Source organism: Schistosoma haematobium, chromosome 1, assembly GCF_000699445.3.
Source record: "Schistosoma haematobium chromosome 1, whole genome shotgun sequence".
Lineage (NCBI taxonomy): Eukaryota > Metazoa > Platyhelminthes > Trematoda > Strigeidida > Schistosomatidae > Schistosoma > Schistosoma haematobium.
The window spans coordinates 58,051,310-58,064,560 of record NC_067196.1 but is presented as its reverse complement, the minus strand read 5'-3'; the positions used below and the strand labels follow the sequence as shown (position 1 = coordinate 58,064,560).

Genomic DNA, 13,251 nt, shown 5'->3' with positions numbered 1-13,251 from the left:
GACTTAAAGTCTTACGCTTACTGTGACAAAAATGCCTTCCGAGCAAACCTTGCACTGGTAACGTTGAAACTCATTTTTGGACAATTCTACGGAAGGACTTTCCATATAATCTTCAATAGTTTCATCCATCCCCGCTTAGAGTATGGAAACATAGTACTTCCCCCCCTCACTCCAAAAGGATAAGGACACTCTGGAGCGTATCCAACGACGAGCCACGAAATCAGTTCGGGGATCCAAATTTAAACCTTATGAAGGGTGCCTCCGATCACTAGACCTTAACCCTTTAGAGTATAGGCGTCTTAGAGGTGATCTATTAATGGCTTATAGTATTCCCAACACTTCTGGACATCCCCTTAAACACCTATTTAAGCTTGGTTCGAACACTAACCTAAGGGGTAACACCCAGAAACTGAAGACACAACATAGCAAGAAGGAATGTGGACATAGCTTCTATTTCTTAAGAGTTGTCAAATGCTGGAACTCGCTGCCGGCCGAGCTAGTCCAAGCGACTTCCCAGGAGTCCTTGAAGATGCAACTTGACCTATTCTTAAGGACCAAGGACAGCATCATACTATGATTTACCAATTTATTTTTCCTCTTTTATTGTTAACATAACTAGGTTCCTGCCTGGAGGATTTGGCGATCCTCTGCTACTAGACACGGAAGCCTGTTAAGCGAAAGCTTCTTCTATTCCGTCCACAACCATTTGAACCATGTGATATTAGGCGAGGAAGGTCATTTACATACAAAAGAAATAACACTGGCCCCAAGACCGTACCCTGAGGCACTCCACTAAGCACAATGAAACAAGACATAATAGCTTTTTCTATTCCGTCTGCGACTATTTGTACTACTTCGTCTGTTGTTTTAACTGACTCTACGGACTGCAACAAGTTATGAAATAGCTGTGTAGTTATGGCTGGTGCTTCACATGTACAGTTTACTAACAAGTACGGACAAGTTCATATAACTTTGGAGTCACTCCTTGATTCCACAGGTCTCATACCACATTCGTCTCTGCATGAATCAGTCAATAGTTCACTAACAGATATGAATTCCGTTTCTATTATGAAATGTTCCATACCTCTCAATTACTGTTCTAACCAAAATTTGTATGCTTCGGAACAAATGTCAACTGAATTAAGTGAAAGTTCTTGTGTCACTGAATCTCAGAGGCAGGCATTATTACTAGATGTTTGCTTCGAACTTCTTAACCTTCTCAAGGAACAAGATGTCAATGGCTATTTTCTTTATCCACTACCACACCTCAAAGTGAGTCTTTCCATTCGATTCATAGGAAAAAAGTTCGACTAGTCAATTTCGGTCGATTTCTTTAGTGCTTGAAATCATTTGGTAATGTTTGAAATGAGAGCTATCTTTATTTTGAGAACGGTCTCAATAAGTAGTAGTGCTTTTAGTTAACATCATGATTTGACTATTGCAGGTAATATATGGTACGTTTCACAGCTTCCCCTCTTTTCTGGTGTGGCTTGGAAGTGTTTCTGGTGTACAGGTTTTTAGGAAAAGTAGTTGACTAGACTTAATAGTTTTTATGATAATTGAAGTCATTCTAAAACCTAAATGATTTTGCTAATGCAACTTAAAGTTCTAGTCTTTTTTTGCTCTAAAGAGGACGCCAATTGATATTCACAGGAGCAGATAAATTCACTGTCCGGAAAGTTTATATTCGGAGCTTCACAGTGGTATTGTCTTTGGTTTTTCATTGACTTGCTCTCATGGCGGTAGTCCATCGAGAGTAAAAAAATTATTGTGGGTCATTAGTAAACAACGTAATATTGGCTGTTTAGTTTCAAGAATAAGGTAGCGGTAAAAATGGATTTTCTGGCCTGCTGTTTTATTTGAACGTCATTGTAGTTCGTGAGAAGAAGAACCCTTCCACGGTGTGGGCAACCGGGAAGTGATAATCGCCCTCATACCTCTAACAGCACCCAAGACCACTGTATTCATAATCAACCTTCCTCTTTAATTCCTATTATTCCTCCTACATCGACTTTCAACCCTAAACTTCCTCCTTCGGCTTCCTCCTCAAGTGTCACCATAGCCAACGATTCTAGTGCTCAAAACTCTGTCCCAGGTCTACTGAAACCTCGCTCCAAACTACACATTGGAGCTTTCAACGTACTCACTCTATGTCAAATCGGTCAACAGGCTTCCTTTGGCTAAAACCCTAGAGTCTCTTTCCATTGATGTATGCTGTGTCTCCGAAACACGCATACAGGATTCCAGTGTGGTCATTCACTTGACCTCACCTCGGCAAAACGGAGAGCCAACGAGATACACCCTCTGTGTATCTGGTGACCCGATGGCCAGTTCTCGTGGACTGGCAGGTGTAGGCATAGCACTAAGCATGAGGGCGGAACAAGCACTGCTAGAGTGGATCCCCGTCAACAGTCGTCTATGTGCTGTTCGGCTAAACGGCTCCGTAAAAACTCGGAAGGATAGGGACACATGTCGTTGCCTTTTCGTCGTTTCTGCCTACGCTCCCACTGACTGCAGCTCAGATGATGTGAAAGATGAATTTTACAGAAAGCTTTCTGAACTTCTTCAGAAAGCTAAACGCTCAGACATAGTACTCGTAGGGGTGACTTTAATGCTCAGATAGGTAGCTTAAACCAAACAGAAAGGCATTTAGGTGGATATTTTAGCATTCCGGCACAGCGAACAGATAATGGTGACCGTCTGCTGCAACTGTGCTCAGACAATCGCTTATTTTTAGCAAACACAAATTTTAAGCATAAGGAGAGACATCGTCTAACGTGGCGACCGCCTGCACCAAACCAACGATGGACTCAAATAGACCATATTGCCATCAGTCATCGTTGGAGAGGGTCGGTACAAGATTGTCGATCATTCTGGAGTACCTGCTTGGACTCCGACCACGCCCTAATACGGGCACGCATCTGCTTGCGCCTCAATGGACGCAAAAAGCCACAGTAAAAAGACCCATTAGAACCGAACTGAGTAGCGAGGGAACCAAAAGTAGGTTCCAGGAACAACTGAGTTCACAATTAGGTAGTTCTGAAGACGAGGCTGACCCAGATGTTGCTTGGAAAGACGTACAAACAGCTGTGGAAGCAGCAGTGACATCTATTAGCGACTTAAACCACAGAGTTTCAAAGAACCAGTGGATTTCTTAAAAGTCTAACACACTGATGGATTCTCGCAAACTCGTCCCATCAGGTTCTGAACATGATGAAGAGCGACAACAAATCAGATCTAGGTTAAGAAAAAGTCTAAGAAACGACCGTGAGCAGTGGTGGGCAACGAAAGCAAAAGAGATGGAAAAGGCGGCGACTATAGGGAACACAAGACAGCTTTATAGACTAATAAAAGAAACTGGAATTAATAAGTCAAGTGTAAGTGAGATTTTATCGGAAAAAGACGATACACTCATCTGCTCCCAGTCCAGGCGTTTAGAACGATGGGCGGAACATTTCAGAGAACAGTTCGGTTGGCCTTCAGCGACTCTACAACTACCCTCCATTCCCAGACAATGTGAATGGAACATTGAAGTAGGTCCCCCAACTCTTGCTGAAGTTCAAAAGGCTATAGTTAATCTGAAACGAGGAAGGGCAGCTGGTCCAGATGGATTGGCTCCAGAGGTCTTTAAGGATGGTGGTCCAATTTTAGCGATTAGGTTGACTAATATTTTAGCTAAGATCTGGGAGTTAGACGTTATTCCATCTAACTGGTCACAATCACTTATCGTCCCAATATATAAGAAAGGGTCAAAATCATCCTGTGACAACCACAGAGGGATTAGTTTAACTAATATAATATCTAAAATACTAGCCTCGATAATTATCAGACGCCTAACTAAGACTCGTGAACTGCAAACACGAGAGAACCAAGCTGGCTTTAGACCTGGTCGTGGCTGCATCGACCACATATTCACCATTCGTCAGATTCTAGAACACAGGCATACTTATCGGCGTCCGACAATGGTGGTCTTTCTCGACTTAAAGGCAGCATTTGACTCGGTAGACCGCGAGATTCTGTGGCAGTGTCTGTCATTGAAAGGTGTACCTTAGAAGTACATAAACCTTGTAAAGGCTCTTTACTCGAACACTACTAGTCGAGTCAGGGCTTATGGCGAACTGTCATCTACTTTTGCAACCTCAAGTGGTGTCCGTCAAGGCTGTCCACTTTCCCCATTTTTGTTTAACTTCATCATAGATTTACTGATGGAAATAACTTTCTCGTCGACTGAGTTCTCGGGTATTGATCTCCTACCAGGAGGTCCACTTATCGACTTAGAATACGCAGATGACATAGTCCTGTTTGGTGAAGACGCTGACAAAATGCAGAGTCTTCTGGTAGCACTGAGCAACAATGCCAGGATGTTTGGAATGCGCTTCTCTCCCTCTAAATGCAAGTTGTTGCTTCAGGACTGGTCTGCGTTAACACCTGAACTAAGGATAGGGAGTGAAGTAGTCGAACGCGTTGACAACTTCACTTATCTTGGAAGTCTGATCAGTCCTAATGGGTTGGTGTCTGACGAAATCTCAGCACGGATTCGAAAAGCTCGATTGGCTTTTGCCAACTTGCGTCACCTATGGCGAAGGCGAGATATCCGTCTATCAATAAAAGGACGAGTATACTGCGCGGCAGTCCGTTCTGTTTTAATTTACGGCAGCGAAACATGGCCATTAAGAGTAGAAGACACTCGTAAGCTATTATTATTTGACCACAGATGCCTTAGAAATATTGCTGGCGTCTGCTGGGATCACCGGGTAAGTAATAGTGAGGTTAGACGCAGGGTATTAGGGAATGATGGTAAATCAGTTGATGAGGTTATGAATCTTCATCGACTGAGATGGTTGGGCCAAGTGTTACGTATGCCTGAACACCGATTACCACGACGTGCGATGCTATCCGGTTTTGGAAATGGTTGGAAGAAAGTTAGGGGCGGCCAAACCAAAACGTGGCATCAGTGCTTGAAGTCACTAACTTGTGGTCCGAGCCATGTTGGTAGATGCAGACTACTTGGTTGGGGTCCGCGTGACTATCGTAACCAATGGTTGGAGACTCTTGGTGACATGGCTCAGAATCGATCACAATGGCGTCGGTGTATACACTCCCTGTCTTCCCTTAAACTAAGAGATTAAAATCGCTTCATATCTTTCTTTCTACGAACCAATTCTTTCTTCTTGTACTATATCTCTATATGCAATCTTTCTCTTACATATTACTACCTTTGACCTAACCACTGCTATGAATCCGGTGTTCATCTTGTTGTGCTGATGCGGTATGGCAACCTGGACCGATGCACATATGTGCCTGGTCCTACGTTGTAGCTGACTGACTGACTGACTCGTGAGGAGCTTTTCGATGACGAGCCTTTGATAGGACGCCTGCTTCGGTTTAGGCACCCGGGCAGTATCATAGCCCTCACAAAAATCAAATGAGACTTGTGTGGCGCATATGTATCTGGTGTCCCGTTGTACCAATATATATGTATTCAAATAAATAAATAATAATAAACTTCGACAGGACAAGACATGCGTACTAGACTTCACTGCTAGTCATATACCAAATATACTAAAAACTTGCTGCATAGCGCAATGAGACAGCGGAAACTCGTACCTTGAGTGAATGGTTTTGGCATAGTTTTGTCCTCTGAAGTGGATGGTTTAATCGTGGAACGTTTTCTGAAAAACATCATTAGCTCAAATTTCAGGTAGAAGTGAGGTATGCGAATCCATTTAAAGCAACCAAGCAAAATATGTAGACAACAGGTTGAATTTCAGCAATAATTAATTGGATTCATGATCAACAGTTCAAAATGTCAGCCATATGTGGGGAAATTCTAATACCTTACTTTACCAGCAGTTTGTGCTGACGTTTGACAGAATAACTAAAGCTTCACGAATAAACCATCCGTCCTAGAAAACGAAACTCTACCAAGAAGTAACGCCATTTCAATTCAATCTACATCGATTACACGTATGCGAATAGAGACTGTTAAATTGCATTTATGGACATCAACAACTAAAAGCTACAAACGTAGTACGTTCACTGTTTTTGGAAATAATTGCTTGTACTACCTAATATCTGTTTTCTAACATCTCATAAACCATTGGTAAGCACGCTTCATTTCTCCATACGAATGAGACCGACGGTTACGCATTAGTATCGTATTGGTTGAGTTTACATCTAGCTTTGTTGCAACCTAAGCCGACGTGACATCAGATTGATCTGTATATTAACTCGTATACTTCGTGACATAAGTCAGTACAGGTTCACAAGTTCAATGACCGACTTGTCTTTTGCTTAGATCTGTCCTTAAGGTTGTTAACTCTGTGATCTCATCGCACACAGGTATTGTTTTTAAAATACCTAGTCGATTGTTTATAACCTTTGATTAGCTGTTTCGACTACGATGTAGTGCAGAACAGACTTCGTTCGGGCAGTTCTATTTAATTCGACAAATCATCATGCTGATAATTCGTGCTGGGATGTGTAGACGAGCTGATAATTCATTGAGATGAATTTTCAACTAGTTTAGTGAATTTATTTATTTCGTTTGAGTAGTATTAGTTTAGTCTTATTCGGGGCAGATATTATTACATTCCCACCTGTTTTAATTGTTTTCTCTCTATTGCTGTTCATCAAGTTACATAAATGTATCAATGTTTCAAACTCATGTGAAAATCTTTTCAAATTATTTCCTACGTTACTTGTAGCCTTCATGTCCATTTGGATTACTGGACATAGAAAAGCAACTTTTCCAGAAATATTACAAAAGCCTGTCTGAGTTTCAAAAAGATGTTTCTGGACTACTCAATAGCGCTCTTCAATATTATCAAATTGAATCAATGGCTCATAATGAAGCTCAACGTTTGCTAAATCTAACCATTGATTGGTTTAGTTCATTAAATGTAAATTATGTCGCTATTTTAAATCGTCCACCAGACGGTGGAGTGACAGTTGATAGAAACTCGCAAGTCAAAACATCGGATAATAATGACATTATATCTAAGGAGACCTATTTAAACATTTTAAATCCAGATAATAATGGTATTATCAGTAAAACAGAACGAGTTCAAAGTATTGGGGACGAGGTTTGTACTCACTTTATTAGCTTTTCATTTTGTTACCTCTGATTTAAAAGTGGGATATAGCTACAAATTTGAGTAGCTCATCGATTTGAATCTTAGTCATGGTTAAATACTTTTTTTTATCGATGAGTTAGACTTATTTGTGTGCCTTATTTATACAATAGTTTGGAAGCACTCTGATTAGGCCATTCAACCAATCAGCGCTAGCAGATAGTTGGAGAGGAATCTAGAATCTTCTGGTGGTTATAAATATACTAACGTTTTCCTTCTTGTGATTCACTACCTGGGTTTTTTGGAATACAGTTACGTACCTGTCCAAACCGTGTTCTGATTTCGGTGACTAGTCGAGTAGTGTCCGAAGAATACTAGGCAACCAGAGTAGTCAGGCCGGTTAAAAAAGATTTGTTCTATAATCATATAGCTTTTACACGTAGTTTCTAAATTTAAGTTTTAAGTATAAAGTATCGAGTTAAGCAGACTATTATGTTATTTCATAGTATTTACGGTAATTTTGTAATATCTGTGATCACAAGTAAAGTGGCGGTTGTCCGGTGGTTTCAGAACCCACTTCTCAACCATTGGGTTTAGGCTGAACAGATAAGTATTTTCGTACTTATTTTGCGTGAGTGAATGTAAATACCAGTGTCTTTACTGAAGTGGATTTGACATATTATCGATAGATAAGTACTTCATTTTAACCGTTGGTATTGTCTATTGATTTCTAATATTTTGTAAACTAGCCAAAATGCCTGAATTCTCAGCCGTAGAATTCCAGCAAGTCAATGTGGGTAGAGTTTCTCCCAGGTGCCCCTCCTAATAAACATTCATTCTATGTTCATTAGATGAAAACCTGGCATATGTATATGAAGTTTTTCCCAGGATTTGTTTGCTGTAGATTTCTTTCAGTAAAAGGGATTCATATGTTTTTACAATCGAGCGAATCGAAGAAGTCTTTCATGAGGTGAATGATTAGTGCCCCTTTGGGAAACTGCCGGTTCAAGTGGGAAATCAGCCCAGTTCGTTCAAGTTCATTGTTTAGAATATTTATCTTCAACAGTCATTGATAAAATATTAGACAAACCTGTCCTGCCGTACCTATCACCCCGGCATGGCAGTTGGGTTTGTATATCATGATGACTCAGGTGATGTATTTAGGCTGGGAAATTCGTTCCTTTAGGTCCTATTGAACAAGTCAATAGGCGGTAATACGAGAAACAGTGAAGTTATGCTCCCAAATCTACGGGGGTGAGAAGACAGTGAGATGTTTCCCTTAGACAATAATCTTCAACAGCCATTCCACCTTTCGACTATGGAAGGAGTTAGAAATAGTCCAGATTAAAGACAACATACCTTACCTTTCTCTTATTTACATTGCTGGCGATAAGGCCCTCAAAATACAGATTTAACCCATTACTAATCATAAAGGGTCATTTGTGACCATCTTCAAGCATTTATGCTTTGGGTTGTAGAGTCGCTATCCCAACACCCCAACTCAGTTCTCTTTTCAGGTCCCTCAAGAAGTTTCATTACACACGGATAATCAAAGAATGACAACCACCCTGATACTAACAACACTCGCTAACATTAAGAAGGAAAATTGTATTTGTAATATCACAGGGATCGAACTTGAAATACATCTAACGTTTTTCTGGTCAACCTGGTCCAAGCTTTTTCAAGGAAATATAATCAAACATCAAGATTATCGAATATAGATAAGTACCTGGTCCTCCGACTAGCTGTAAACTAAACAGGTTATCTAATCATGTTAACAATGTTGAAAGTAAGAGTTTGCTATAGTATGAGACATTAGGTGTGAAAAGGAGAGTGTGTTAAGATAACAGTTGTGTGTATTTGTAAGTAGATCTGAAATGGGAAAAAAGTCATTGACTATAGATCGCTTCTGGACAACGATTTTTAATGAAATCAGATAATTTTATGGATGATATGAGCCAAACATGTCACAGTACTGATAAAATAGTATTACTGCACTCAACAGAGTCCGGTCATACAATAAATTTTATTGATACAATTATTCGAAAATGAATTAGTTCATACAAAAGAGACTAACAGCTGAAGCGTACACATGGGCAAATCTAAACACAATAATAAGAGAGATGGAATACAATTAGCGGTCACGTGGCATTTATTTTATTTTATTTGAACACATAAATATTGGTAGAAGAGGGCACCAAATATATATGCGCCACACCATATTTGTGTGTGTGAACTATGATACTGCCCGGGTGCCCAGACCGAAGCAGGTGGTTTTCTTAGGGGGCCACACCCGGAGTCTTCGACCTGAAGGTCTGATACACAAGGCAGTGGAGCATCGTGAGGAGATGCAGTCCCATGGAAGCCGGTGACCAATGATTGGTTCATACGCCATTTGTTCCCACCGGATACTGGAGCCCATGTGCACGATTGCTTTGGTTTGGGATCCGGTTAAAGCGCCGGACATTCGCTTTTCATCCTCATTTTCGTAAACAACACCCCTGCCACGAGAAGGCAGTGAGTAGGACTTCCCTGTCAGAGGCTATATACGCGTGGCCGTGTGAGAGCATTTCGAGAGGGAGAGCGGACTCTCCCCACTCTCGACCGTACCAGGGCGTTTGGGGGCGGTCACGTGGCAACTAATAAATACTCAGTAAACCTGAACTCCGTACTACATTTTACTCCACCTATTCTACCGTTTATGTGGATAATAACGATTACTTTCACCTGTTCTTATCAGTTAGTTCATCTGAATATATGATGAACGATCAAATTGATCAAAATAATAACACAAACACTTATTTTATCAGTACTGTGACATGTTTGGCTCATATCATCCATAAAATTATCTGATTTCATTAAAAATCGTTGTCCAGAAGCGATCTATAGTCAATGACTTTTTTCCCATTTCAGATCTACTTACAAATACACACAACTGTTATCTTAACACACTCTCCTTTTCACACCTAATGTCTCATACTATAGCAAACTCTTACTTTCAACATTGTTAACATGATTAGATAACCTGTTTAGTTTACAGCTAGTCGGAGGACCAGGTACTTATCTATATTCGATAATCTTGATGTTTGATTATATTTCCTTGAAAAAGCTTGGACCAGGTTGACCAGAAAAACGTTAGATGTATTTCAAGTTCGATCCCTGTGATATTACAAATACAATTTCCCTCCCTAATGTCTTACGTTAACTTGGCGCCCAACTACTGTGAAACTATCGGTTCAAATTCAGACAAGTTCTTATAGATTCGCTAACCTTGCACACACTGAAATACCTTAGGTTCCTAATATCTCTCATCTCACTATCGACTCTCCTGTTTTCAGCTTCGATTGTACGCGCTTCGGGTGCTAATGATTTGAGTTCAAAAATATCCCAAGCCTCCTGAAACCGTTCTCCAAACTATCTTGAAGGTTTTCAGTGTCCCGACCGTATGTCAAATCAATCAACAGACTTTAGTAGCTCAGACTTGAGAATTTCATACCGTCAATATATATCTTATCTCCGAGAAATGTACAGAATCCTAGTATGAGCATTTAATTGGTCTTACTTAATCACTGTGGTAAACTAAGTTTACCCACTGTGTATTTGGAAACTCGACCGCAACTTCTCATAGTTTTATTGGTGTGGATATAGTGATAATTTTAAGACCATTTTATGAACGGGTTTCTATCGACAGTCGCTTATAGATTGCTAGACTGAATGGGACAGTGAAAACTTGTAAAGGTATAACACATTTTTTTCGGTTCACTGACTTGAGTTAAAATGTATATTGTATCAGTTAGATACGCTTTGTTCGAGGTATTATTTAGCCTTTCTTGTCTGGTTCTTTTCAAGCCTGCAAGACTGGTTTTCCTTGTAAGCAAAATGAGCTTGATAGTTTTTAGATGATAATTACTTTCTCGATATATAAGTTACCACGGCAGTTCTTTTTTTTTGCAATTTATTTATATAGGCAGGTCACTTGTATTCAGGTTCGTATTTACTTCCTAATGGTGGCTACCGAGAAGATCGACGCAATAAAATTATACCGTACACATACTTAGACTATGGCTCTTATTACTCATTTGCCCCAGTTTACGACAGTGGGGCTTCTCATTGCACTCCAGAGTCAAACCAATTGTTATTGGGAACCACATGGCTACCGGCACGTACTCCATTTGTACTTGGCAGCTGTTCGTCGAATAGTTTTGATTCATATAGTTGTGCAAATGATTTCGAGATCACAGATGAAATAATATCAACTGTCTTGGAAATGGGGGATCAACAGTTAGCTGTCTCTCTTGCGGTTGCAGAAAGTGAACAACGTGCGATAGCCCAATTATCATCTGAATTAGAAGATATCATTCCTGGTCCTGATGTACCTGATGAATTTGTATTTAGTATGTGTTTAGCTAATGCATTTACACGTGACCTTATTAAAAAGGAAGAGAAATTGTCTGCTTTCGATACCTTAGATTTGTGTTCAGAAGTTAATTCTGATGAAAGAAGTATCACATCTACAGATGTCAACAACTCTCCTGCTGCATGTGACTTAGATTCGGCTACTCATCATAACTCCACCGATTCAAGTGTACGTTCGCAGTCTGAAGAACAAAGTTAGTTACATTTTTAATTTTCATAAAGTCGATTATTTCAAGGAGTTGCTTGTGAACTGATATATTGGTGTCATCACCCTTAGCCTCCCTATAACCCACTCCTACGCCAGTAGTCGTTGTGCATTTAGTCGGTGGCTAGTCTCACGTAACATGTATCCCAACCACTCAGATCCATAAATGTTTGTAGTCTAACCAATCGATACACCATTTCTACTTAAAACTATGCTTCTAGTAAGTCTGTAATCAAATATTGCTAACCTACAGATGTATTTTGCTCCCATTGGGGATTTTTCATAACCACAAAGTACAAAAGTAGACTACTGAGCATTATATTGACTTACATTTACAGATAAATATCTCGCATGTGACAGGCGGTGAAAAGTGGAACAATCAAGATCTTTTTGTCCGAGGCTTCGTCAGAGATGAGAAAATCAGCTCCGAGGAGACTCCCATAAGTGAAGTGGTCAATTCACTCAGCTACATAGGTTCCTATGGTCATAGCATAAGCTGACACAGATTAATCCTGAAACAACATTTTACATTCAGATGGATTACCCTTTCCAAACATTTTGAAAATGTTGGTAAAGTCATTGAAATAGCTTCATTTCTTCGTTATATTCACCAAACATGACTATCATCTGTGTTTTAGAGCATGAGATTAATCTCTAAAAAGTCAAACGAAGAAAGGGCCATCTCTACGATCATATTCTTTAAAGAACTTAACAAAAGCATAGAAAGTAGCAGTTTTGATAAACATCACTTAATGTGGTCAGTGCAGATAGCAATTTACTGTAATATTCAATCCGATAAATATGAGAGTAAAGAGAAATTCAAATTTCAAATGCTCGATAACATGCTTGATTCCTTTCCACATACTTTGTCTTGAGAAGTCGAATAATGGGCACAGGTAAACCTTTCATAATGCTGGTGAGACTATACTACTTGATAATTTTTGTATAGAAGGGGAAGTCTTGTACTTGTGGAGTTTCGTTCTCTGTGCTAGTTGGTTTAGTTTTGGAGCTTCCATTATTCTTCTGAACATCATCAGCACAAACTTCTACCACACAACTCAGAGGACGAAACTCCATCAAAATCATCGACCTGAGCTACAATCTCTTCCACCATCTCGAGGTCTTGTACTTATTTTCTAGATAATAGGAGAGTTGTAACGTGTACGTTTATATATATAACTGCCAAATAAACGCTTTCTACCATGAAAAATATTTGTTTGATTTCCATTAGGTATTGCTGATGATGCTAAGCAATTGAGTACAGAACTAGTTGAATCTGCCCAAGATTTAAATGCACTTTATTGCTCACAATATTTGAGACTTGGTGACACTTCTCAGGCTGCAAATCTAGGCTCAACACTGCGACCAACTCCAAATGAAATGTCCATCGCCCATAGACTTACTGAAAAGCTGATTAAGCTGACGAAACGTGCTCGTCCAGGGGATCTCATCCATCCATATACGGTAAGAAAAGCGATGGGTTTGAATCCAGATGAGTATTTTTTACCGGAACATTTAATTTCAAGTGATAATTTTGTGAATAGCGCGCAAATGTAA

The 13,251-nt window shown here is 39.8% G+C and overlaps 1 protein-coding gene across 1 annotated transcript; it reads left to right on the top strand.

Annotated features, from left to right (window-relative positions):
- Nucleotides 1-888: 888 nt before the first annotated feature.
- MS3_00001702 (uncharacterized protein) lies at nucleotides 889-13,251 on the top strand (the record flags this gene model as incomplete). The annotated part of the gene is made up of 4 exons (XM_051209171.1): nucleotides 889-1,272; nucleotides 6,708-7,085; nucleotides 11,041-11,683; nucleotides 12,926-13,251. The coding sequence occupies exons 1-4, from the start codon at nucleotides 916-918 to the stop codon at nucleotides 13,249-13,251; spliced, it is 1,704 nt and encodes a 567-aa protein (XP_051074602.1). The 5' UTR covers nucleotides 889-915.